General features: G+C 35.9%; 2 protein-coding genes across 3 annotated transcripts in view; one reads left to right on the top strand and one right to left on the bottom strand.

Moving 5' to 3' along the window:
- The window catches only part of LOC118733767, an 8,106-nt gene extending 2,523 nt beyond the window's left edge, over positions 1 to 5,583 (bottom strand). The window contains exons 1-3 of the mRNA XM_036463308.1: positions 2,850 to 5,583; positions 620 to 995; positions 15 to 547 (exon numbers count right to left, since the gene is read on the bottom strand). Of these exons, the coding sequence (XP_036319201.1) occupies positions 15 to 547; positions 620 to 995; positions 2,850 to 5,571 (3,631 nt within the window). The 5' untranslated portion in view covers positions 5,572 to 5,583. The remainder of the gene's footprint in view (positions 1 to 14; positions 548 to 619; positions 996 to 2,849) is intronic.
- The window catches only part of LOC118733768 (WW domain-containing adapter protein with coiled-coil homolog), a 199,080-nt gene that overhangs the window by 44,115 nt on the left and 127,848 nt on the right, over positions 1 to 27,117 (top strand). Inside the window, exon 1 of one of the 2 annotated variants that reach the window (XM_036463317.1) lies at positions 16,814 to 17,606. The exons of the other annotated variant lie outside the window; for it this stretch is intronic. Coding sequence (XP_036319210.1) covers positions 17,589 to 17,606 — 18 coding nt within the window. The 5' untranslated portion in view covers positions 16,814 to 17,588. Of the gene's footprint in view, positions 1 to 16,813; positions 17,607 to 27,117 lie in introns of those variants that run through there. 2 annotated transcript variants of the gene reach the window in all.

Raw genomic sequence — 27,117 nt, 5'->3', positions numbered from 1 at the left:
TTTTTTCTACTCACTATTGCTTTTAATCAGCCGCAACAGTTCACTGATCATCCAGAGCGAAGTGGCCGGTCCAATCCATTCGAGGCCATGTGTACCCGACTCAATGAACACTGAATTCGCCTCCTTGGTCTGCTTTTTGCTCTTCAACTTTTTCTGTGCCACTTGCGTTTGACTAGCAACACTGGCAGCATGATCTTTCGATTCAATCTTCACCACTACCAATGGCCGGCCTTCATAGGAGCGTCCAATGTGTATTAATTCGATTAGTTGTGGGTGGCGCATGCGTAACATTTCCAAATGTGTTATAATATCATCATATTCATAGTATTTATGCCATGACATGGTAAGTGCTTGCTGCTGATGCTTCTGCGGGTATTTTTTATTCTTATGCATGACGGCATTAAAGTGGAACTGCTCTTGTGCCTGCTCATAGGCAATTGCTTTGCCGACATCGTAAATAAGCACCTCATGCGCAATCGATTCAAAGCTAAGGCTGGCTTCGAAATCTAGCAATTGTTTTGGTGGCACCAGCACATCCGTTAGACCTCTGTTGGTACAATAAAAAGAGAATATTAACTAGTGATATAAAGTTTTAAAAATGCTTCTTTTTTGCGCTCACCTTAAACTGGGGCCCTTTAGCCATTGGACCTTTATACCATCCTCACTTTTCTTGTACTCCTCCAAGGCATGCACCTGTGTATCGTCTATTGGCTTTAGCCGCCAAATCTGATATCTATCGTATGTTATTTTACGTGGCACATCCGGATTGACCGTGGCTTGTGATATTGCATTCATAATTGGATTTTGAGTGACTGTTGAAGCGGTGGCATTAATGATGTGATGTGCCAAAATGCCAATCCAATTTTGTGGATTTTTTAGTGGATCGACAATTGTCAAAATTGGTACTTGTGCGGCTGGTGTATGCACTGTGGTTGTAGTTGTGGTAGTCTTGCGTCGACGTCTCGGTTTCGAGTCAAACCAACCGAAGAACCATTCTGGCGATTGAAGGGAAAAGTAAAGTTGAATGAGCGGAGATTTTTTTTTTGTTGATGACAAGAAAGCGTAACAATACTATAGGCTTAATGACAGCGTTTAAGATAATTACGTATATTACATATGCGCGTACATTCGTTCATTCTTCCATTGAGTCAACAAAAAAATGTATAAGTTGTTACTCTTTTTTCCCATGCCTCACTTTTAATCTTTATTTTCCGTTAAATTATATTTTTGGGCAAATTGTGTCACCTGTTTATTGTTGCTAAAATTGTGTGTTGGTTTTGCAATTGAAAGTGTAAACTTTTTTTTGCAATTTCAGTGGGAATGAGTGGTTACTATGTGTAGTTAAATTGCTCCAAGAACTCATCTTTTATTATTATTATTATTATTATTATTATTATTATTATTATTACTATTATTATTATTATTATTATTATTATATTACAAAACTGTATTACAAAACAAATTTTCCAACAGCTTATGTGCTGAGTCTCCCACAAAAAAAGTACTTCTTTAGAGCATTAACAAATATTTTTACCATATACATACATACATAAGGGTGCCCATCGAATTTTTTTTTGAAATTTCAAGACCCTACCCCCTAATTTCCTTCCCTTTAATGAGAAATGCAATTGCATAGTTTTATAGATTTTTTAAAAATCATTTAGAGGTCGCGACGTGTCATTTTTGGTCAGAAAGTACGTTTTTGTAGATTTATCAGTTTTTATTCAGTTTTAAAGGTCGAACTTGTTGTGAGAAGAGGATTTATAGGCCTTTAAAATGGATATTTTTCTTAAGTTTCTGATAGCTCATTTATTTATTTATATTTATAAATATTGATGAATTCCTTATAGGTGGCATGCACGGTGCGTCTGACTCGTGAGTCAATTGTGTACGTGTAGACTCGCCTTCGACTAAACACAGTTGAATCATTCAGAGTCATGCCGGGAGTCATGTTGGTGTAACTAACACATATTTATTTTCACAAACACATCCAAACCGACTCACGATTCAGACGCACGGTCTATTAGGATTATTTCAAGTCTTTGGCGTGAGCGTCAAGTACTTACATCTTTAAGGAGAGGATAAATTGCCATTATATAATATTTAGTTTCTTAATCCCTTTTTTAAATTGAAGTAAAATAATAGCACAGGTATAAAGTGTTATTTCAGCTAAGAGTATTAGCCACCTCTAACTTAAAGCAATCAAGTCAAAACCTATGGGTAGTTCAGGTTAAATAAATCAGCTCTAAGCGATTACCGCCAGAATTTTAAAGAAACGATTTTGAAATTTTGTACGCGGCCATAATTTGAATTAACCGACCGACTTAAAATTATGATTAGTTTGCGAACAGCGCAAATTGTACGCACTCCAATTTTCTTAATGTATCCCAATTAAGTGAATATATATTAAATTGAGTCAGCTTGGCCAAATGCTCGTGAACAAAAACAAAAAACAAAAAAACAATGACTATTAGCAAAAGGTTCACAGAATTAAAAATAGGCGGAAGTTAACGCAAATTCCTCATTACTTAGCTCCTAAGTGAACAAGTTTTTTGAACTGGATAAAGGAAGTTAGCAAAAGACAAAAAAGTAGAAAAACGAACAAACAAGCCACTTTCCACTTCAGCTGAGTGATTCATAAACTTGGTCAGTGGCGTGCACATTTAAAGTAAGAGTGTGATAATTTCTCACAATCAAATTGTCATAAAGCCAACTGCACCAGCGGACACCCATAGCTGCAGCAACAATTATGCATCATGAGCGCTTAATTTGTTTAACACTCAAGCACGCACACATCTACTCAAACTCTTACACGAATACACAACTTTGCATTTAATACTTTTACTTACTATCATTTGCACTAGCATCCTCCGGCATGCTATCGGTTGTCGTTGCTTGGCTACCAAAACCGAACCACGATTCAAGCCAGCTTGGCGGCTCTGTAGGTGATGGTGACGGCGGCAAAGGTGTTGTGCTACCAATATTCTTCGTTCGCCTATTAAAACCAAACCACGAACTTAACCAACTAGCTAAGGAATTTGATTGTTCCTCCTCATCCTCTTCAATACTCTCTATCGGCTGTATGCCATTGTGATAAGTGGTGTAGGTGGGATATAAATATTGTTCCTCATCAGATTCTTTACTGGAAAAATTATCTGCCATACCATTCATTAGCACTTGCACAGGATAGAAGATCATACGAAAAAATCCACCAATACCGCCAACACCACCACCGTCTTCGTAGTCATAGTCTTCATAAGATGCTGAGCTATCGCTGGAAGTTGGACGTCGGCGTATGCGTTTTTTGCTTGCTGCCTTAGTGTAGATGCTTGGTTTTTTCGTAGTCGTAGTCGTGGTTGTGGTCGTGGTGGTGGTGGTGGTACTTGGTGGACTAGTAAGGCTGTTTTCCTCCGACTCGATTGCACCAAAGTCGGCACCCGGCTCAGCCGAGCTGCCATCATTTATTATTATGGAGTTGGCTGGACGATTAGTTATTTCAGATGTTTCTGACGTTTCATCAGTATAATCTTCTGCTTCTTCGAAGCTCTCCGGATCTTTCGATTCCTTGTGAGTTTTGTGACGCTCGCGTTTTTTAATTTTCGTGCTGCCAGTCGGCTCGAAGTCATAGTAAGACCATTCGTCATCTTCGTAGGAACCAGCATTGTCGTCGTCCTCTTCATCATCTTCGCCATCGGTGCGATCTGCAGATTCCTCATCATCGTCGTCTTCGTCTTCATCGTCGCCAAAGTCGAAGAGATCGAACTCACCCCTTTTTTCAACTTTTTCCTTCTTACGCCTTTTCTTGCTTTTAGTTTTTCTTTTCTGCGCATTATTGCGGGAAGTGCTGAGCGCTATTGACAGTAACTGCGTTGTCGCATCGTAGTTCACGGTGTGATTTGTCCAAGCTGGCTTTATGGCTGTATCATTTCTGCTGTTTGTTGCATTAGATCCTCCTTTGTGCTGCTTCAGCACATCCCAGTTGGTGCGATTGAATGCACTATTGCTTAAGGAATTCATTTCGGTGTAATTCCCTAGCTTCGATTGACGTTTTCTCACTCTGGCCCGTTTTGCAGTTCTGGTTTTCGATGTCACTCTTTTTGCTCCCATGATTTTGTCTTTCACCTTTTCAACTTCATGAATCGCGCGCAAATCCACCGGATCCTTAAGATACTTATCGGTTATCGTCACATTCTGCGCGTGATCCATGTAAGCGCGTATATTAGTCACAGAGCGTTTACGCACCTGATGCTCCTCAGACTGGTCGCTTTTCGCTGACAAACTCGTCAGCATAATTTCCGTGGATTCAATTGGACTCTTGCTGAAAACTGTTTGCGTGTAATTTGGCTTCTCTAGTTGGGTGGCGACTTGTTGCTTCTCGGTGCTTGTTTGCGGCTTTGGCGTTGATACGCGCATACCTTTGATTATTTGCGGCAGCTCATTACGTGTGACAGTTGGCTTTCTTCCGGGTCTATTTGGTTTCTTCTTGTTCTTTCGCTTGACTTTGGGTTTATGCTTGCGCGTCGGCAATTGGACTTGATCGCTGATTGTCAATTCTGTTTGTACTATAACAGGTGGCGGTTTATTAAGATGACTGGGTAACTTAGCGATCGGCAATTTGAATGTCGACGGCTTTTGTAGACGTATTATTTGGGGAGGCGTTGTGGTATGCGCTATCGTGACCGTGCTATTACGCTTAGGCAAATGCTTTACTGGTACAGACTGACAGCTCTGTTCGTAGTGCTTGCGTTGCAAGTATAAGTCACGCTCGTATTGCTCCTTCGAGACATAAAGCGAAATAGTGCTGTTAGCAGAAGTAGGTTTACTAATGTTATGCGGCACGCGTCCCACTTCAGTAATCGCATAGATAATGCCAGTGACTGGGTTGGAAAAATATATGGGGAACTGTGTCTCGGTGTGGTTTTTGTAGAAACCGCCAAAGCTTTGATTAGCCTGTGCTGGCCGCTTTGGTGACTCAGCCGAAGTGGCAATTTCGATAACGCTACTTAGCGTTTGCTTATTAGGACGTTGCGGTCTTGATGGCTTGGAGTTAGGCGGCCTTGTTTGTGGCTGCAAGTTACTAAACTTTAGCACTCCTGGCAGGTCTGCAGCGTTTACTTCGCCCGCAGCTCCATCACCATCCACATCCTCATTTTGCTCACTGCTGAACAAATGAAAATTCAAGCTCGAACCAACAGCATTCCCTTTCAGCGCATGCGCTGCCGCAGCCACACTGGGTGATTCATAGCGATGTCGCTGTGGTCGACCGATGCGCTGCACATGTCCTGGCCATGACGTCACCTGCTTCGTTGCCGTTTGTGACTGCTCTTTGTCGTAGTTGTATTTTGGCACAAACTTCTCCGCTACATCTCGAAACGGCGGATTTGCGATCCACGCGCGCCGGTGCTCGTTGGCTAGCAAATCGCGCGTCCACGTACGTTGCGTTTCGCGTACGAAATTATCGAATTCCTCGGCGCTGGGATGATAACCAAAATCGTAAGCGTGCAAGCCGGATATGCTGGCCAGCAATAATTTGAGCATGAGTAACTTTGTGACCACGAAAAAGCATAACATTTTTTTACTGTTTTAATTTCCTACTAAACGCTTAAATATTTTGATTTCTTAAATTTGAACTACTTTCACTTCCTTCTGCTCGCAGCAAGGATAATCATTTCTCCTACAAGCAACCAATCATTTTATGCGAACTTTTTCTTCACCAGCATTTTAAAAATATATTCACTTGGTCACTTTTTATTATTTTTTTATTCTATGTAAGTATTTTCCAGAGCACCACCTATCGCTTCACCGTTTCACATGCGAATAACGCAAACACGCAGAGGCGAAGTGAAATTCAGCTACCACAGCAGCAGTCCGCAGCAGTTGTTGCCACAAGTCACACTCGTCGCCTCCTCTCACACAGTAGCACATATGTATATACTTGCAAACATAAAAAACACACGTCTTTGCGCATAAGTTGTTAACTAAGTATTTAACTGGGTGAACTGCGGAGGGTTTATTCGCCAACACACGCCCAATATGTATGTATGTAGTATGCCCCAAGTGCTTGGCTTAGAAGTCTAATGGCAGTCGGTTGATGGCACACGCCAATTTGAATTTTAACGTCTCACTGATTATGCGACTCGAAACCCGCAAACAGCAAATACATGCTGTCACAATCTTCGCCGATATGAATCGAACCATTACAAATTGTTGGATCTAATCACAGTGCTGTGCTGGCGTAGTGGTTAGGCTCCGTCGTTTTCGAAGTTCTATTTTGTTGCAGTGACCTGGCAACTAGAAAGTGATCTTATACCCAATGTGGATACATATTTATCTGTTAGCTCAATTAATTCGTTTCATTAAATAACTTTTATGGACCCGAATATCAGAACCTTTATCAGCTAGATCCAGTTGAATATATACATAGCTAAGTCTTGCATTTCTCTGAAAGGTTAGAAGAGCTTTTGAAAGTAGCGTCTGAATGTACAAACTCACTGGCCACATTGAGCCTAAACTTTTTGGTAGTCGCCTCTATACGCTCTCACATTCAAGGAAGCTGTAATAGTGTCCCTTTAGTTGAGTCGAAAAAGCGACAAAGATCATCTCAGCAGCGTGAGATTATGACAATCCCTACGCTAAATTTCCATCGCCAAAACTCTCTAAATGAAGATGAGTGCGGCCTTAAAGTACGCAACATGGAGAAGTAACATATGCAGTGTGTAATCAACCAAAGCTGACAGCGGAGAACGTTTATAAATGAGAAGGGGCAATTCCAGTGCGAGCCACACCGAGCCAGAATGTTCGTTGCCACCACACCGAAGATTTTCAATTCTACCACTCGTGAGACTGAATTTACCATAGTTTAAAGCAAAATGAAAAATAAGAACGAAAACGAAAAGGGAAAGCGAAATCCAATAAGCACTAGGCAGAGGGGATGCTTGCGGAGGCAGGCGCGTGCTTGTGTCGGATCCAAACAAAAACAAACAAAGGAAACAATTAAAAAAAAATTTTTTCATTCTAAATTACCTAGCATATACCTCTCTCCGAGACTTCCTATCCAAACCTAAACCTTAAGTCCAAACCGATTCTCATTCGATACGTACCGAGGATCGGCTTGGCTCTGGGAATTCATAACGCTTAGTCGTGTACGGAGTGCTTTGGCTATCAGGCGACCTTCGGAGCTACTCAGCCTTACAGCGGACCTTTGCTCCCGGGTGTAAGCCCAATGCCCGCGGAACAGACGCTAGCGGGTCGCTTGTGACGATAATAGCATTTATGTAAGCAGGTGCTCATCTGCAGTTCCTGAAGCCAGAGAAGTCAGTGGAAATCTTGATTATGTGGCAAGACTTTAACTCACACACAATTGGAGTGGTCAATAGGGAAAAAAACTGATCGAATAATGATGCGTTGCCTTTCTTCTCAATAACGAAAGCTTAGACATTATAGCGAGGAGTGATAACACAATAGTGGTATTCACCAAAGTGAGCAAGTGGCCAGGCAGTCTGGCAAAGGAGCAGATCGGTTCAAGCAACGGCTGTTGTCATCATTCATTGCTTGAGCTCATCTGTAGTTTAGTGCCAAGCCACCTGCTCAATTTGGTAAATACCACTAATATATTTAAAGACAACTTGCTGTTCAGAAACCTACACCCTGCTTGCCTATAGAATGCGTGGTATCATTTTAAGAAGTTTGTTTTATTTGATAGAACACGTAGGCATTGTAGGACTTTCGGCTTAACTCTTAGCTCTTTCATCCGAATAATTTTGCACTTTTTATGCCTCAGGCTATGTACCTGTATTATGGAGTACATCCAAAGACAGAAGAATTTAAGTACATTGGGTATACTTAGAAAGTTGCGATCCACTTACAAAGTCATAGCTTTTCACTTTTTTTAGCGTTCGTTCGGGTCTTAGCTACATAAATTAAAAAAAAAACACAAGTTGGTTTCAATTTAAATAACATACACTTACCAGTTTTTTATTCATTTAAATAAGATAGGCTGTAGAATATTTATAGACTGGCAATACTTAAATATTTTGCGGTTTTGTGGTTTTCTCAAAAAGCCTATGATTTTATACGCCACATCACATTTACTTTTGCCTAAGCACAAGTCTGCAATTTCTTTCGGGTAAATTATTAGATTCACAATTTGTAGTTGTAATCATAAAAATATAGTCTTCCCGTAAATCGTTTTCTTCGAGAGCGTAACCGTTGAAACACAATATCGGCGACCGGCAAACTTTCGCACAGTAGAGCGACGACGCACAGTGGTCAATAAATGGGATTTAATGTTCATAATTCACTGAAGCCTTCATTTCTCAACCAATTTGGTATTTTTTTTTTGTTAGTGAAAGCTAATAAAATTTATAAGAGACTAGTTGAGCTCAATTTTCGAATTTTTATTTGTTTGTATTAAATTTTTTAGTGCAAAGAGCAGAAAATGCGCCAATTTTGAAGAAGATAGATTCTCCTGTTCCAGCTAATAAAAGTTTCATAATAAAAACTAGTTAAAAACAATTGTAGGGTTCTCCAAAAAAAAAATAATAATAAAAAGTAATAATTTGAAATGTTATAAAAAAAATGTTTACCAAAAGTTATTTTTTTTGTTTTTAGTTTTTATAAAAATTTTGGGTATGCAGTTTTATAGATTACTAAATTTTAGTATAATAAAGTTCAAGGTGTAAGTCGCTAAGAGTTCGCGTTGATTTTCAATAACATAACAAACGCTTATATTTCCCATTTAGCATGTAGATGTGCTCGAAATGTTAGCGAAACAATTATTAAAATTCAACGCGAACTCTTAGCGACTTGCAACTTGCACTTTATTATACTATAATTTAATGATATATAAAACTGCATACACTGAGGGAAAAAAATATTAAAATCAAATAGAAACGTAATTGATCTTACTATAAACGTCAACGAAAGTACTGTATATCGGTAAATATTCAATTCAATTACGCGCATATTAAAATGACCGCGTTCGTACTGAAAAAGCATCCGAGAAGTGAATAATCAAGAAAAAACTAAAAAAAAAATTTATTTGCATGTTGCCTGCAGCGGAATTCGAACCCGACCATCTCCGGATACCAACAACTTGTGGCAAGCATCTTTGCGCACTCAGCTACACCCAGTCATATAAATTTGCTTTCAAATGTTGAATATCCATCAACACCAAAGAACGCGATTTGTCCGGATAAATATGTATGTACTATGTATGCACGATTGACAGAAATTCTTGAGAATTCTACTCTCATTCTACCATTCTTGCTATGTGCGTATGTGTGTTTCGTCACCGCTCTCAGTGCGGCGCTCTGCATGCTTGGGGTGCGTATGTATACTTACATATACATACTCAGATGTGAACAGTCAAATACGTGCGTAATAAATTTTGTATGAAAATATTATTTTTAAATACGAACATTTTTAAACGACAATCAAATATAAAGTATTCATTTTTACTATGCATTATTTCCCTCAGTGTACCCAAAATTTTTATAAAAATGTAAAACCAAAAAAAAAACATTTTTGGTGAACATTTTTTTATAACTTTTCAAACTATTACTTTTTAATTTTTTTCATTTTGGGAGAACCCTAAAATTGTTTTTAACTAGTTTTTATTATGTATCTTTTTTTAACTGGAACAGGAGAATCGATCTTCTTCAAAATTGGCACTTTTTCTGCACTTTGCGCTAAAAAATTTAATATAAAAAAATAAAAAATTGGGCCCAACTAGTCTCTTGAAAATTTTATTAGCTTTCATTTAAAAAAATAATTAATCAAATTGGTTAAGAAATGAAGGCTCTAGTGAATTATAAACATTAAATTCCATTTATTGACCACTGTGCGACGGTTGCAGCAATTGAGCGATACCGGAAGAAGAGGTGGGCAGAAAGGCGAGAATGCTAAGAGCTTAAAGTGTTGGCATGCAGGAATGTGACTCGAAAATTGTACCATAAATAAGGTAAACATTTAACGGTTTTAAGACCGGGGCTTGTTTCTGCAAAGAGAAAAATGGAAACGCTAGGGAACACTTCCCAAAGGTTTTGAATGGTGACACAGGTGGCGCACATGCCAGTGTTTAGGGACGAAGCACACCCCTACACTGAACGTACAGGAAGTGAGAACACAAATATGAAATGCTGTTCGAAAATGACAAAGCCCCGGACCCAGCGGAATACTGTTCACAGCTGACGGCTACGAACCCATGTATCGGCTGTTATGAGTAGCAATTCACTTTCGGTAACAAGTACAGAAGTCTAAGTTCGGGCGGAGCCGAACATTAAATACCCGGCGTAAGTATTAAATATTGTTTATAACTTTTCCGAAAACAACCGCTACATGGTAAGCGGGGTGGTTTTACCCGTATTTCAAACATCGTCCCTGCGGTCGATGTTTTCTTCAATGCTGCACTTTGTGGCGGAGAATGAACGCTGGATCTCCACCATTGTCTCTTTCGCGGTAAAGACGGATAAGAGTTGCGTAGCCGTGAAAGCAGGGGGGGGGGCACATGACGTGATCAAGAGGTGGCCACATACCTTTTGACCTAAGACCAGAATATGTTCTTAGCTTGAACCCTTCATTGTCTCTCAAGCTTACATATGTACATAAATGTGTATTTAACCGTCATGCAATTATTTATAAATGGAATCGAAGATTTTATATTACATACATACATAGTTACAATTTTGCATTTCCTTTCTGCTGAACTTTTCTAATTTCTTTTTTTTACTAAAGCTTTCACTTTTAACGACATACATATAGTTGACAGATGAGATAAGAAAAGATCTTCATATACAAACTATGTTTGTATGTACATGCACGCATTCATGCTTAATATACTACATATGTATGTATGTAAGTACGTTTGTACATATTCAAAATCCTACATACCTTCACATAAGTATTTAAAACAAATTCACTTTCGGGTACAGTCATCATTTTATTTGGGAGCACAAACAATTAATTCGTTATGGCCTACTGATTTCTCGGTAGAAACTTAAAAGAAATTTTACTATTTTCTTTTTAATTATTGAGTTGATGGTTTTATTTGATCTTAAACTGTCGTTTTCTTTGAAACAACTTTTGAGTAAAGCTTTCAACACATGAGTATAGAAATCAATACCCTGTAGAGAAACCCCGAACTGGTGAACCAAATTTATAGTTCCGTACTAGGTCTTTAACACCAAAAACGAACCAGTCCGATCCCCACCAGCTCAAAAGCAGCGAAATGTGGTACCTTAAAAAAAAACTATTTTATTTTATTTTTTAAAACTACATATCGCTAGAAAAGAGTGAAAAATTGCTCCTCAGTCCAATTTTTCAAAATTTTTTTTATATAATTTAATGCAATTTTTACAATTTTCAAAAGATGGAATTACCTATTTTATTTATAACCGCTTCTGTTCAGTGATATGCAAATTTGCTAAGTCCAAAATGGTCCCAGAAAATGTGGTAAGTTCCAAAGAATAAAAAAAACTTTCATTAGGAATCTATATCTAAAATGACGAATTTATAACTGGTTCGGAACTATAGAATAATGGATGTAGACCGAACTAGTTTGGAACTAGTTTGAAACTATCTAAAAATGGATGCAGCGGGGGTTTGTTTACTTTAAATAGGTTTGTGCTTAGCGGGTTTTTCGTTCAAATACGCTTTCAGTATGCACTTCGCAGATACTTTTTCATAGTTTGCTAATATAAAACAAAAATTTGTGTTGGGATTTTAACATGTTGTGACCTTCAGGAATCTAACCAATAGCAGGAAGCACCTCTGTAAACTCAGCTACAAAGGTAGGTAAACATAATTTTAAAATGCTAAATTTTATTTACATTCATTCAAACAAATTTGATTTCAGATTAAAAACACATTTCCTTGCAAAAAACTGTGTTTACTGTTTTTAAAACGCTACTTAAACTTGGCTGGTTTACATTCCTGATTAACTCAATGTCCGGTTACTCAATGTCTGGTTATCAATAACGCCCAGTTAAACATCATTATCGAAGATTGCGACATCTGGCATATAACATGTGATCGATAAAGCAGTGGTTATATTTAACCGGAGCTTCTACTTAGCGGACATTGCCTATAAGTGGGATAAGTATCAGCTCATGTTTACCGACGATGATTTCAGCTGAGCGGGAAAGCTGCATACTGAAGAGGACCGTTAGTAGAAGTACTCCTTAAAGTGGAGTAATCTTTAACTACTACTCAACCTCAACCAGAGGGAAGCAATGGTAATGGCCTACCCTGGTGGTTTAGTAATTTTTGTAACCAAATTGTTTCCATCTGTGGATGGAGAGGAAGGCTAGTTCGATCTGCTGAGCAGTGAGGGAGAATGCGGAAAAAATCAGAACTAACAATAACACCCCAAGCTTTAAATTACCAAAGTTGAAGGACTAAAGTCTACGATTATCTAAAGAACACGAGTATGTGGGAGTCCTGAGCTGAGTTGTAAAATAAATATACCGAAATTCGAGGGTGTGCTCATATATACAATAGTACCTAACATATCGCAGCCCGTCTTCAAATGGGACACAACTCAAAATTGCACGTTTACCAGAAAATGCGAAAAACTATTTCTTAGCACATTATAATCATAGGGGCAAGGGCGACTTAACCTTAGGTTTTTTTTTTTAACAAATTATAACAAAAATTTGGTCCAACTTTTGTTGAAAGGTAAATAAAAGCTCTGTATACATTTTTAGCGCATAATTTCAAAAATGCCAAATTTTGAGTTATCAATATTTCAAATTTTCAATGATATTAACGGAAAAAATAAATATAATATTTTTTTTTTCGAATTAATCATATCTTTGAAATTCCAAAGTTCTTTAAAAAACATGACGTCAGAGAGAAAAACTAAAAACGCAGTTGTACTATGATTTGCTCACAGTTTTGCAAATATATTTAATTTTTTTTCGTAAGTGTAATATTTATTGTCGCACGGTGATATAGGAGAAAGAGTAAAGAAAGTGAGCATAGCAGGACGCTTTTCGGGAATACATGGGGTCTCAACCCAAAAGTTGTACTATGATTATATACCTAACCAACATATTTCCTATAGACCTTCACGTAATACACACCGCATCAGTGTCTGCTGTAAGACTCAGATGGCGTTTTCTTTTCTAGAGAAAAACTTCACCTTTTATATGGCAACATTATCAGGGTGCAACATTTTAAAGAAAGAGCACGCAATATGCATGTGAGAACGATGAGAAAAGAACACAAAAACTTTACAGCCCTGGCGCAGGGCAGAATAAATGCAACATAATTTCGAGAAAAGAAAATGCTGTTAGTATATGGAAAGAAAGAACGATCGGACATAGTAGTATAATTTCTTAATTTCCACCCAAGATTATACTGGCTATACATACGGGATGAAATAAATTTCCACAGGCCTTTCGGTGTCATTCTCCGGTCGATAGCAAGCTGGGACGGTGAACTTGACACATCCGCTTGGATACATCATCGGTGCACTGACGGCTCCAAAATGGAACGCTAAGTTCGAGCAGGCAGTTTTTCTGAATCCCAGGGATTAAGAAAATTAATTCATCTGTGCGACCATGTAAGCACTTTCCAGGCAGAAGTATTAGATTTAGTAGATTTAGTTTGAGTCCCTGCTCATCGCAACACTCCCGGAAATGAAGCTGCAAATGTGTTAGCCCTAGAGAGTTCCTCATTGACCTTCTTGAAAAATCTTTCTCCACAATCTTCAGAAGTCGGATTAAAAGTGGGGCATAGCGGCAAACCAATAAGGCAGGGAACAGCTTTGCACACGTTCAGCTTTAATGAGGAATAATCTGAAAAACTAGTACAGGACATATTCATGAATATTCATATTTTCATATTTTTATTTCAGGGTCAAGTGGGCAAATTTTAACAATGCCAGACTAAAACCTATTCAAGTGTGCAAAGAATAGCAAATAGAAAATATTATATAACAAATAGTTTCAAATTGTACCAATGCATGTATGTATGTACAAACTTGAATGCAGTAAGCATGTACGCAAATAGTTTTTCTATTGTTGCAAAAATAATAATAACCATTAAACAGTTTAAGTACAGATGTATAACTACATATTTATGTAGATACATATGTACATATGTATGGACTACTACTTACCCACAAGTATGGATGAGTACCGGTAAGTTGAATTGATTAATAAACTGTTGTTAAAGTAAATATTTGCACAATGCATTGTCGGACATAAATAATCCCAATAGAATGCCCAATAGGAAATTTTCCGGCTGGAATAAATATTGTAAAATTTTAAGGCACGCAAAGAGTCAAAGTTTTTTAGCTGTCGCACAGTAGACAATTTTCGACTAACTCTGTTCAAAAATGGCTAGAAGAGGCAATTTTTTACCGAAATGATTTTTTTAACTAGGAACGGATTTTAGAAAAGATTGTCTAAGCCTGAAATTAGAAAAAAAATAAATTTTATTCTTATCAGCATTTATGTGTGTAGCTAAAGTTGGAAAATAAAAAAGATACCCTAAAGCCAAAATTAATATTTTTCTCGGTGACAAATTTCAGATTTTAAAAGTGTACCAACGTTTCCGATTCTGTTAATAGAATCGCGAAATTCGATCACTAATCCAATATGACAGATTAAATATGGAAAAAAAATCGTATCTTAAGCAATTGAATTGCATTTGACGAGCTCAAAAACGTTTCTACCAGCTTTAATAAGTTTGGCACCAAGAAAAATATAACTTTTGGTTTGATAACTTGCTTAAACATGGTCTGACTTGTCACCATACGCTGATAAGAATATTATCATATTTTAAATTCTGGTTTATAAAATATTTTCTAAAATTCTTTCCAAATATTTAAACAAAAAATTATTCGTCTAGTAAAGGCTTGACTTTTTCAGAAATTTTTGAGTAAAATTAGTCCAAAATTTCCCGCTATGTGGTGATGTCAATATATCCTAAAGCAGTTAACGAGCCCTCATGCTATCTTATACCGGAAAAAATCAACTCAAGGATACCTTACTTAGGCATCTTCCAAAATAAAAGAAATACAATTTCTAGGAATACTTCCTAAATAAAGCGTTAGCACAGGCGAACAAATTCAGAATTTTCAAATATAATGGAAGGTTTTGTAATTACAAAAGTCGCTAAGTAACGCCAGTTGGTCATACACTTAGTCCTTCTATTTTGTTTGTGGGCGCCCTTGCTTTCGCTGTTGACCCATCGGCACCGAGTCGAAGTTCTTTTCACAGTTCGTCAATCCATCTTCTTCGGTACCCGTCCCTCGCGCGAACTGGGTTATAGGTCTTGTGTAGAATAGTCTATCACGGTTTTTTGTTTGTCGAGAAAGGACTCTGCTTTGCTGTCTTCAACGCTTTTGTTTCAATACGCCAAGACTCTTTGTGTGTTGCCAGAAGGTACTTCGTCTTGTACTCGTTCACAGCTAGATCAATTTCTTTTTCTTTCTTCTCTAAATTAAAAATGCTCACGCCCTCGGAGTTGAGGCCAAGGATGCCAAAATTATCTGCATATGCCAGTAGCATTAAGCTTTTACAATACATATATAGAACCGCTGTCATTCAGATTTCCAGTCCGTATTACACTTTGTAAGATGAGATTGAAAAAAGTAACACGAAAAGCACTCGCTTTGGGAAAAACCTTTCAAAGTTTTGCTAAACGTCACTCTATATAACCGCGTTTGTGGAGATTTCAAATTTAAAGATTGCACCGAAAAAGAAGCTACTGCTGTCAAAAACGGCTTTAAAATCGATGAAAATGTGGTGTGGGTGTTTTCCATGATTTAATACGCTAAGTTGGTTTATGAAAGGCTTGGCGTTAGCAGCAGGATCTCTCTTCTTGTGGACTGAGCAAAGCTCATTGAGATTCCGATCGTCAAGCGTGTTCGCCGTCGGCTGTGAACTGCTATGCCGGTATTTAGTCGTCTTCGTGAGGTTGGTTGTTTTTGGGCCTATTTTGTGCTATTCGCGTCTTGGTACTGTGGAGGGACTTTAGCTTCGTCGCTATATATTAATCTGGATTCTTTCTCATCGTACGCGCCATCGATATTACCATCCGAAAGCATTGATAAGTGCTCCCTCCATATCTGAATTGTACTTTGGGCTTCTGTTGTCAGTCAGATTTCCATCCTCGTTTAAGCAGAAACTTGCACCGGTTTTCAAACTATTCCATTGCTGCCTAACTTTCTGATGGAATTTTCGAGTTGCATTCCTACTTGCCAGCACCCCATTTTTCTCTATCCTTCTTTTCTCGCGAAATCGCTCAATGATCCTCTCATCAAAATTGTGGTTTCGCGATTCAATAAGACCGCAGATGTTCGCAATAGGGGCAGTATTTCATGCGGTGTGTGGCAAGAGGCGTCGTCCAGTTGAAATTACATATTGCCCCAATCCCTGTCATTTAACTCAGCCCGTTAAAAGTTTGTTATCATGTAAGGACAACGTTCAGTTTTTCTTTTTTTTTAAATCGGCATCAACGATTGGATGACTTTCATGTGTGGTTCAACTGAGCATCGCTCCATGACTAAGTTTGTCAAAGTCTGGATGTACATAATACCAATTTTCTGAAAAAGAATTTAAAAAGCTCACATATCACATATAATTGCTGTCAGAGATCTGCATCACTCTTGTATCACCCTATATTATAGAAGAATTAAAAAAATTATAAAAAATAAAGCCAAAAATTAACAGAAACGAAATTCCTGATTGATGTGGTATCCCCCACAAACGCGGAGAACAAAACAAACAAGCACAATAGCTGGGCGCTTGCGCTGCTAACGGTTGCTTCGCTGAGCGTTAAGCCAGTTGGCGCTAACAAAACGAGTCACTCAGTTTAAGTTGATAGACTACTTCTCATTGCCGCTGCTAAATAAATATTTAGCTATTGCCGGCAAAGTTGACGCTAACGCTGCTGTTGACGCTGACAATGGCACTGGCAGTGGCAGTAGCACTACTAACTGGCGGCAAAATACTGCCAAATGGCCTTAGCACATGCGCTGCTTGCTCCAACGCCCGCGCCAACTACGCAGCCAGCGTCAATTTCAGCAATTGCACGCGTGTTGTTTTGTGCGCTCTGTTTTTATAGAATTGGCGAAGAAACCTGCGATTGCTGGCAGCCAAAGTAAATGTATCTTTCAGTCTTAAAGATTTCGTGGTGCGATAAAGACGCAAAACGTTGAAAACCGGCAAAGCTAGAAAGCTTATATAAAATAAAGCAACGGCGGCGTAAATTAAAAATAAGCAGCAAAAAAATTTTAATTACTTTACACCTATAATTACTAAAAAAATAACAATTTATTACCGTTGCAAGTGAAAGATAATTTTCCGCCGTGTAACGGGGGTAAAGAAACTGTTGAGCAAATATTTATTCAAAATAAAGGGAAAATAAGAATAAATGCGAAAAAGCAGACAAAACAAAATCAGAAAAAACTCGAGAGACTTAGAAAGGGGCCAGTTAAAATATTATGCATTGCCCATAAGTTGAAACAAAAACAAACCAAAAAAAAAAACGTAAATAGAGCTCAAATCATAACTCGTTTGCGAAAATAAATAAACAGTTTTTGTGGCTGACGAATCAAAAACCAAACAAACACGAAAATGATTGTGGAAAGTGAGGTGTGTTGAAACTTAGAAATATTGAAATTTTTTATGTCTTATTATTGTTTATTTTATCTTCATATTTTTGTTTTTGAGATTCTCTACTAAGTATGTACTGTGTACAACATGTGATAGATTTGTGGTAATTATTGTGGGACAAGAAACCCACAACCATTTTTTAACAATCTTTTTAAGGAAGATTCGTTAAATTATTTTAATACAAAGAAATAGTTTTACTTATTTAGATGTACGTCTACACAGTATGTATATATCGTCGTTTAAAGTACAAAACCGCGTATCAACAAAATGCAAAACCGCGTATGTGAGCAAATCCAATTTCTGGCAGCAAATGTCAGTTACGCGGTTATGTACTTTAAATGACGATATGTATATATGAACACCGTCTTCAAAAGGGTCACAACTCAAAATAATACGTTTGTCAGAAAATGCGAACAACTATTTTTTAGCACATGATAATCCTAGGGGCAGGGCGATTTTGCCTTAGATTTTTTTTAAAATTACAACAAAAATTTGCTTCAGCTTTTCCTGAAAGGTAAATAAAAGCTCTGCGTACATTTTTGGAGCATAATCTCAAAAATGCCAAATTTTGAGTTGTGACTCTTTTGAAGGCGGTGTGCGATATGTGCTATGTGAAGACGCTGGCCAGTTTAAGTAAATTGATAAAATAAAACAAAAATTGCAATGTGGGTGTAAAAAGTAATAGGCCTAGAAGGCTTACAACCGAAAATATTTTTGAGGGTGGCCACCTTTGTGAAAATTTTAAATTACATATTTAAATTGATAAGATAAATTCAGTACTACATTATGGATATCAAACCAAAGAGGTTTTATGAAGAGGTAGAGCTGAAAATATTTTTGAGGAGGTTGCCAAACATTTGATTTTTTTTTCTTAATTAATTAAAGATATACTAAATTTAATATTACGTTATTCGTATCAAATTAGTTAGATTTTAAGAAGGTTTACAGCTGAAAATATTTTTGAAGAGGGTTGCCATTTGCTTGAATAGTTTAATTTAATTTAATTTGTAAGATAAATTAAATATTATAATATTGGTATACAACTAAAGATGCTTAAGAAGGCTCACGGCCGAAAAAATTTTTGAGGAGGGTTGCCACCTGTTTGAAAAATTTAATTTATATAATTAAACTGGTGAGATAAATAAAATATTTCATTGGAGTTGGAAAATTTCGCAAGGTTTTTTTTGTATGAAAAATGAGCAGAAGAAAAGGCTAATCATACGCCACGTACACCCGAGTAACACGCGATTTTCATTTGACCACTCATTATTTCTTATTAATCCATCGATTTTCTTCATCAGTAAAAATTTGGCACTGAACCGGTTATTTCGTACATTTTTCTTCTGTTAAAGTTTGATTTTTTTGTGTGTTGGTGTTGGTTGATTTTTCCAACAGGGTGATTTGTTGACAGGTTGATTTTTTTCTTTTTTTAATTAAAAAATAAAAAAAGCTGGAATGATTAATTAATTTGTCAGAAACTATAAGCCCTATTGGAAAGTGATGTATATACGGTTTATGGAGAATTTCATTGGCTTCCATTTGTTGATATTAAGATTGTTAAATTGGTTCGTAAGATATACGTGATTAAAAGGAACTAATTTTTTCTTTAAGCTGAATAACGGTAAATTGCAAATATCTCGAAAACGCATCCTTAGAAAAAAAATTAACTCGATTTTCGGAATCACCGAGCAATTCTACATAGCAATTGCATAGTGACCTCCTTAAAACATTTTTCCTGTAAACCAGTGTTATTTTTCAATAATTTGAATATTTCTTAAGACTAAAATAAAGCATTTGCAATTATTACATATGATTAACACATAAATTTCATATGAATGGCGACAATTTTGTCAACGCCAATTTTTAAAGCGGTGGTGACAATTGTTTTTGTGAAACAAAACACCACCAAGCTGTCGAATTGTTACTGCCAATACGGAAAATGCCTGTCGTTACAAAATTATCACTGTCACTTTATGAAATAGGCCCCTGGTAGAACCCCTATAATTATTTTTAATTTTGAAATTTTCGTGGATGACTATTTTGTACCTAGAACCAAATAAAGGGTTGCTCATGATTTTTTGTTATTTTAAGTAGCACACTCTTATGGTTGTACGTTTAGCCCTGAAATTATAATGTGGAGGTGGCTGCCAACTGCTAAATAGTTTCTAACCATGCCTCTATAGTCATTTGTATTCAGAATATGTATGTATATATACATACATATGTACTGTATGTAAATCTTTTAAATCCACGCCCATACGTTTATATCAAAGATGAAATTAAAACAATTTTTTTTCTCCCACATATCTGAATGTGGACTTTCAGCGCATTTAATTAAATTAGAAACTAAAAGTATGTCATTCTGAAATCTCTTCACAAATGTGTATAATTTCTTCAACCATTGAAATTAATAAAAATTAAACATTTTTACTACAATCGTGTATACATTGTATGCACATTTATGTTTTACATTACACATGTGTATGTATGTACATACTAATGCCACACCGACTACGAACAGCAATGAATGTCATACGCACAAATGTGCAGCACTTGCAACAAACAAAACTAAAAATGCAACATAAAAATGCACTACTATACACTCATATATTTACATACATATGTATGTATGTGTGCATGCACAAATGCATATCCACAAATGTTCAAACATTGCTGCTTAAGTGATGAATGGAAAATTTCCACAAATGCAGACCTACATATATATGTACATATGTAGTGTTTATACTTGTACATACATACATGCATACATTTCCCAGTGGAAAAATGTAATGTGTGGTAATCGAAAAAATAATCAGTAAAACAGCCGTTTTCACATTCGAAAAGGCACTATTTTTCCCACGGCGATGTCCTAAGAAAAGTGGGGCATTCAGTTTTGCATTACCAGTAATGCAGGAATGAATGTGGATACATTAGCATCCTGATTACATATCAAACAGTCATAGAATCTAGAACTCATAAGAAATACATTACATTATTTATCACGCATGTAATGCATTAATACTTTTCTCACTGGGTCCTTACTAGGGCAATCAATCCCGAAGCATTTTAACAAACCCAGGATTTCGGGATGCAAAAATTTTAATACCGGGGTCCTGGGATTTTTCGGGACTTGGACTTTATTACAACTTTTGCATTTAACAGTATGTTCGCCTCTTTAAAACCACACAGAGTCATTGTCACCCTTTTTGGTCTTACAGGGAGCATAATGCACTCTTAGTAAAAGAGTCCGTAATTTAATGTCAAAATATTTTTATAGTATTCCTAAATATCTATATTAATTGTAATAACCCCTTACTAATATCTTCAGAAATTTATTTTCCACAGAACGCCAACAAAATAAAATGAGACCAAAATTTTGATGTTCTGTATATCTCGTTTTCATGTCAAATGAAGAATTTTTTTCATTTTCAACATCTCTTTTATTCCGTAACTCAATTTCGGGATTGCGGAGCTGTAATCCCGAGATTTCGGGACACGGAAAAGTGTCCGGGATTGGATGCCCTAGTCCTTACATATATACATAAGTATGTATTTATAACTCAAGAAAGAGCACAAGAATTGAAAAATAAAATAATATAAGGTGTCTGAAGAAGCGTCTTGTTCTTGAGTGTGCTCAAATGTTGGACATATGGACTAACTGGGGACTGACTACTTGGCGGATTAAGTGGCAGACTCATCGACTGTCTGTATGCCTGCACCAACTGCCTATCAGAGTTTTTATTTGCTGGTGTCACAAACTGCCAAAAGCGGGAAGATACAAATGTACAAACATACACATGTATATAAGTAGGCAGTATGTACATTGGGGTGGTCCAAAATACATGCGGGGAAAATGTTTAAAATGTTAAGCACTCACCCCCTAGAATTTTTCTAAAAGGTGAAAATAATACCATAAAATAATAAAAAATGTTGTAAAAAAAAATTATATTTAGAGCTGCCTCAAAGCCAATGAAATTTTTCATGCATTTTATATAAGGAAAAATGGTATAGAATTTTTGAAGATTTTTTATCGGAAAACTCTGTTTCTCTTTAGAGGACTTCGAATAACAGTACCCAATTGCTTAATTAACCATTTTTTTATGTTAACTGTTTTTTTATAGGTCCCTCAAAAACCCCAAAAATCCAACGGTGGGTCTCCGCGTTAAAATCGTTAATATTAAAAAAATGGTAAAATAAACAATCGGTTATTATTATTGGAACTCTCCTAAAGAGAAACAGAGTTTTCCGATCAAAAAATATTGATTTTCAATAATTCTATACCATTTCTACGAAGTGTTTTTCCCCATATACTCGAAAAATAATGGAAAGCTTCATGGGCTTTGAATATCATTTTTATCATTTTAAATACCAAGTTTACAAAAAAAACGGGTATACTTTTTTTCATCTAGAAAAATTCTAGGGGGGAGCTTAACGTTTTAAATTTTTTATTTTGGACTACCCTAATTAACATACACATGTTGCACCTAAATATGTACATTATACTGTTTCAAATAAAACGACTAATATTTTTCCTTAGGTGCCAAATGAAAATTTCGTTATTGGTCATACAAAAATTTTTGTTTTTTATTTCCTATATTTAATTGTTTGTAAAAAAAAGAAGCAGGGAAAACATGTTTAATTAATTTTTATTTTTGCGAGCGCTTACTGGAAAATGGAGAAAAAGGGCTGAAATTTTGCCACAATATTTTTATTTTTGTGACCGGCAGCGCAATTTTCATATGGCACCGGAAGAAACAAAACATTCGTCGAATGTACATACATTTATACATACATATGTATGCATAGTCTCGAGTGTGAGATACTTTGCTGGCAGTCAGTCGAATTTTTGGCTTTAAATCATCAAAACTACTACAGCCGGTACAATCAGAATAGCTGACAAGTGAGCAAGAATTTATTGTATAATTGCATATTTGCTACAAAACTCGTTACGTTGACGTTTTATTGCACTTTTAATCAGTTGCCAAAATGCACGTGACTTAAGTGGAAAATAACAAAAGCTTCGAAAGCCGATATATTTCTTTTGTAATTAAAACTACAAATCAGTCACGATTTGATGAATGCATGCATATTTATTTATTCACATTCCTAACAATCTATTGAGTGTAAATTTGTTTGAGAAAATGGATAAATAAAAATACCGTTTATCAAATTACTGTATTCACATTGTTTAGTAATACTATATATTAAATATAGAAAAATTAAAAAATTTCTATCTCGAAGCGGATTGGAAACTTCGGGTTTGATATTAGATATTAAGAATATGGTGTTCAGAGATTTCACTTCCATTGTGAAGATACTTTTGAAGAGGGTTGCAAACCTGTTTGAAAAGTTAATTTTAGTTAAATTATATACCAGTTATGCGAAATAATAAAATATGAGTTTCAAACGAAAGCGTTTTAACTCTCCGACTACTGGTGGCTTCAAATACGCTAAACCATAGGTTGTGGTCTGACAGACCACAAAGTATTAGTTCTGCTCGCTGTGCAAAAACCTTGCACAAGCTTGTACAAATTGTTAGCAAATCGCGTTCGTTTGGACAAAAAACTTGCAAAACTTGGGGTGAAGTGTAAAACAACTCGACTGCGTTTCCAAAAAACATAGAAACCAAGAAGCTGCACAATATCACCGGGTTACGTATCTCGCCGCCGCTGGAAATTCGTCACGTTAATTGCGATAAAAAATTTAGTCAATTTTCTATGCTTTCCATTGAATTCTTATTTGAAGTAGAGTGGTGAATCTTCAGCGGTTGAGAAATACGTAAGCAGTAAAGCAGTAGAAATTGTGAATTTTCTTGATTTTCTTGATTTTTTTATGAGTTTTGGGGTTTATTTAAGCATACATACTACATATATACATTCCTTATTTGTACATACCACAGTAGGATAACGTACAACATATTCTGCGAGTTACTTAATTAATATTGCTACGATTTCGTGGTGGGTATTTAAGTTGAAATAATACACTCGTATTTTCAATTTTCGTCGCGTTCCCGCCTACAAATATCCCCGTTCGTAAACCTTGTGTACGTTTGTTCTAATTTATATAGTACGTCCATAAAATTATAACAAGCTTTTAAATATCAGCGTCGCTAATTACCTTTCGACACAAATTGAAGCTGTAAACTTAAAATTTTACCTCACTGTAAATCTTATCTGTGATTTACTAACAAACGTGCGAAATTTAGGTATGTAATCACTCTCAGTTATTGTCAGTTACTATTCGCATGATAGAATTTAATTGGAGGAACTAATAACACAATTACCTAATAAGGGAGCATTGTATGCGCTGAGAGCAGCGTTGTCACAGGGTAATTTTTAATAATTTTTATTTAAGAATTTTGCTTAAAAAAATTTGTATGATAAACTATATTTTTGACAAGCGGAAAAAGGGAAGGAAAAACGACCGTTCATTGATACATAACTATTGCAATAAAAACATTTGAAAATTGCAATGGCTTGTACTCTGCAATTAGTTCTTAAGTTTTTTTGAAATGCTGTTGTGAGAGCTATTACTTGCAGTCAGTAAAAATCTCTCTTGCTCCAGAAGTGAATTTCTAGAATGTACTGATTAGACATCGGAATTCTATGAAATTTTTAATATGCAGAAAATATGAACAAACATGCATAATATTGTAAAGGATATGCAAATAACATGCAATCAATATTTATGTTAACAGGCTTTTGTATTAAACCAAATCAAGGTCCTGCAGAATCAGTTTATATACAACATGTAAAGGGCTGCCATCTATTAAACAATTAAATTCAATTAAGGGAAATTAATTATTACAATATGGATATCAATCGAAATTGTTTTGAAAGGGCTTTACTTGCAAATTACATTCAGGAGGGTTGCCACCTATTTAAAAAATCAAATTCAATTTCAATTAAGGCAATAGATACGTATCACAATAGATATGGTTGTCAGACGAAAGAGGTTGAAGACGGTTGTAGTTTGAAAACATTTAAAGGGGGTTGTCATTTGTTTAAAAGGGGGAATTTAATTAAATTGTGCACACAAAATGTTTCACACGAAAGAGTGTTAAGAAATCTCAAATTCAAGTGAAGATGTCGTATCGTGTCGAGGACTGTGGGGCATTAGTGAGAGGGCTAAAAATTACATATATCTAGTTAGCGTTTCCTGGGATCGCTAGCTTTTACCACTCAAGCGAACTAAAGGTAATTAGAAATTTTAAGTAATTAAATAAAAAACTAAATACTTTAAAATAAAATAAGAAAACAAAATTTTAAGTTAACAAGGTTGTTAAGCTTTGTACTACATTTTTAAGAAAAATGGAAACAGCAGCCAAGTCAAAGTGGTAGAAGTTACAGCTGCTATTTTGGAGACCAACACATCTCCTCATCAGAATTCTTTCTCTAGACTTCAGCAGCTATGCTAGCAGCGCTAACAACTGAGCTATGCACCCTAACGCGTATCACGAAAAAAAAGTTTACCATGTGTCAGTTTTATTGGAATACTTATGTCGAGAAAAAATTTTGAGTGGAAAAAATTTTTTTTAGGCACCCGCTAAACCCGCTAGATCGCGTTTTTTGCTATAACTTTCTTATTTGCTTTCCGACATTTTAAATTTATATGTAACCGAAAAGGCCTTGCTCAGGACTATAATTGAATAAAGCCTAACCCTTTTTAGGAACGTCGTCATCGTTTCTTGAGGGGTTTTTTTGCTCCCAAAATTTTCTCTCGACATAAGTGTTTAAATAAAACTGACACACGCTAATCTTTTTTTCTTTCATATGTCGTGATACGGCTTAATGCACACTCCCAAAAGTTTCCACCAAAAGCAGATGGAGAAAAATGCACAGGATGCAGTTCAGGGACCTAAATTTTTACGATCTCGTATCAAAATTATTTTGCTGAAATCTCAGAGAGGATCGAAAAATTAGAGACAAAGGGAATGCGGCTGAATGAGTCAATACAAATTATTTTGGACTTTGAATAACCCCTTGAAAATGTCCCTGGAAACTATGGCAAAACTATAAGAGAAACTGTCTGAGGTTTTAGCAAAATCTCTTTTTTCAGAGCTTCGAAATCTTGTTTGTTTTTTAAACAATCCTGAAGATCACTCTATTTCCATATCATTGCTTCAAAAATTGTGGAACAAATTTTTTGTTTGCTCCAAAGTTTTGAACCACCCTCGTAGTATAAGCTTTTCGATTTGTTGGAGCACAGATATTTGTGTTAAATGTATATGTAAAGTAAATATACTATATATATACTAGTTTTCCGTCCCCGCCTTCGCTGAGTGTAAGAAATTCCTGCGTGTTAGATTAGGTGTAATTTATTTCAATAAAACTTAACAAACATTCTTAAACTTGGAAAAAAAAATACTTTCAAACTAAATCCTTCTTAAACCTCATTCGCCTCACCCAGAAAGTGATATACATATATGAATGTATTTCAAAAAACTAAATGCCTTAATTTAAGTTAAATTTGAATTTTTAAACAGGTGGCCACGCTTATACATTTTGTTATAAATAAAACCTTTCTTATGAAAGAATATGCAAAATATATGAAAAAATGCATGGGCGTTAATCTTCTTCATTTTCAATGCGACGACTTTCTGTCTTGGTCCAGGACCTATTGGATGATAAACAAAAATATGCAATTTCATAGAATTCCGATGTCTAGTTATGACAGTTTGTCACGCTCCTCATTGCAATCTACGTGCTTTAGGAATACAATACATTATAACTAATATGTGAATTACTGTACAAGATTTTGTGGAAATGTTGATTTTTCTTTCCTCGCACTTATTAAAGGTCTCATTCCGCTCTATTTATTATTCTTTTAAAATTACGATTGACGTCAAAAGAGCATTCTAAAGATATGCATGTGATTCGAGTTGAAATTGACTTTTCGTATATATGTACATATGTATTTACCAAAATACGTATAGTACACATAAGCACGTACATACATACATATTCATCTAGTAGTAAGTAGATATGTTGAAAGCCCTCTTTATTTTGCTACAAATGAAATGTCTGCACACAAATGCTTTATTGCTACAATTAAAGCCTTACCAATTATCTTTTGTCAGATGCTCCCACATATTTGCTTATCATATGCATTCAAAAGCCTACAAAAAATTGTGTACATCAATACCGTTGTAATAAGTTTTATGTTGATAATTTGTACTAAATATAGTATGTATGTTCTTATATATTGTAATAAACATATTTAAATAAGACTTTTATTAACATTTTATAAAGATATTAATGGCATCATTTATCTGGCATTCACTTGACATTTAAGCTAATTGCAGAATAAAAAAAATATTAAGATCATTGACACTTTGAATGGGAGACGAAATAGCATAAATATTTCAATGCATGCGCTAAAGGTATTCAATGGCGCCGAGAAAAATAAGCGAAAATGAGTATTGCATTTTATTTAAATGTTGTAAATTTTCGCTTTTGAAATCCTGCCAACTCATACACTCGTAAATGTG

This window comes from Rhagoletis pomonella, unplaced genomic scaffold (assembly GCF_013731165.1).
Source record: "Rhagoletis pomonella isolate Grant_MI unplaced genomic scaffold, Rhpom_1.0 Rhpom_scaffold_00002, whole genome shotgun sequence".
Classification (NCBI taxonomy): Eukaryota; Metazoa; Arthropoda; class Insecta; order Diptera; family Tephritidae; genus Rhagoletis; species Rhagoletis pomonella.
Note: the sequence above shows the minus strand (reverse complement) of the source record. Positions and strands in the feature narration are given on the sequence as shown.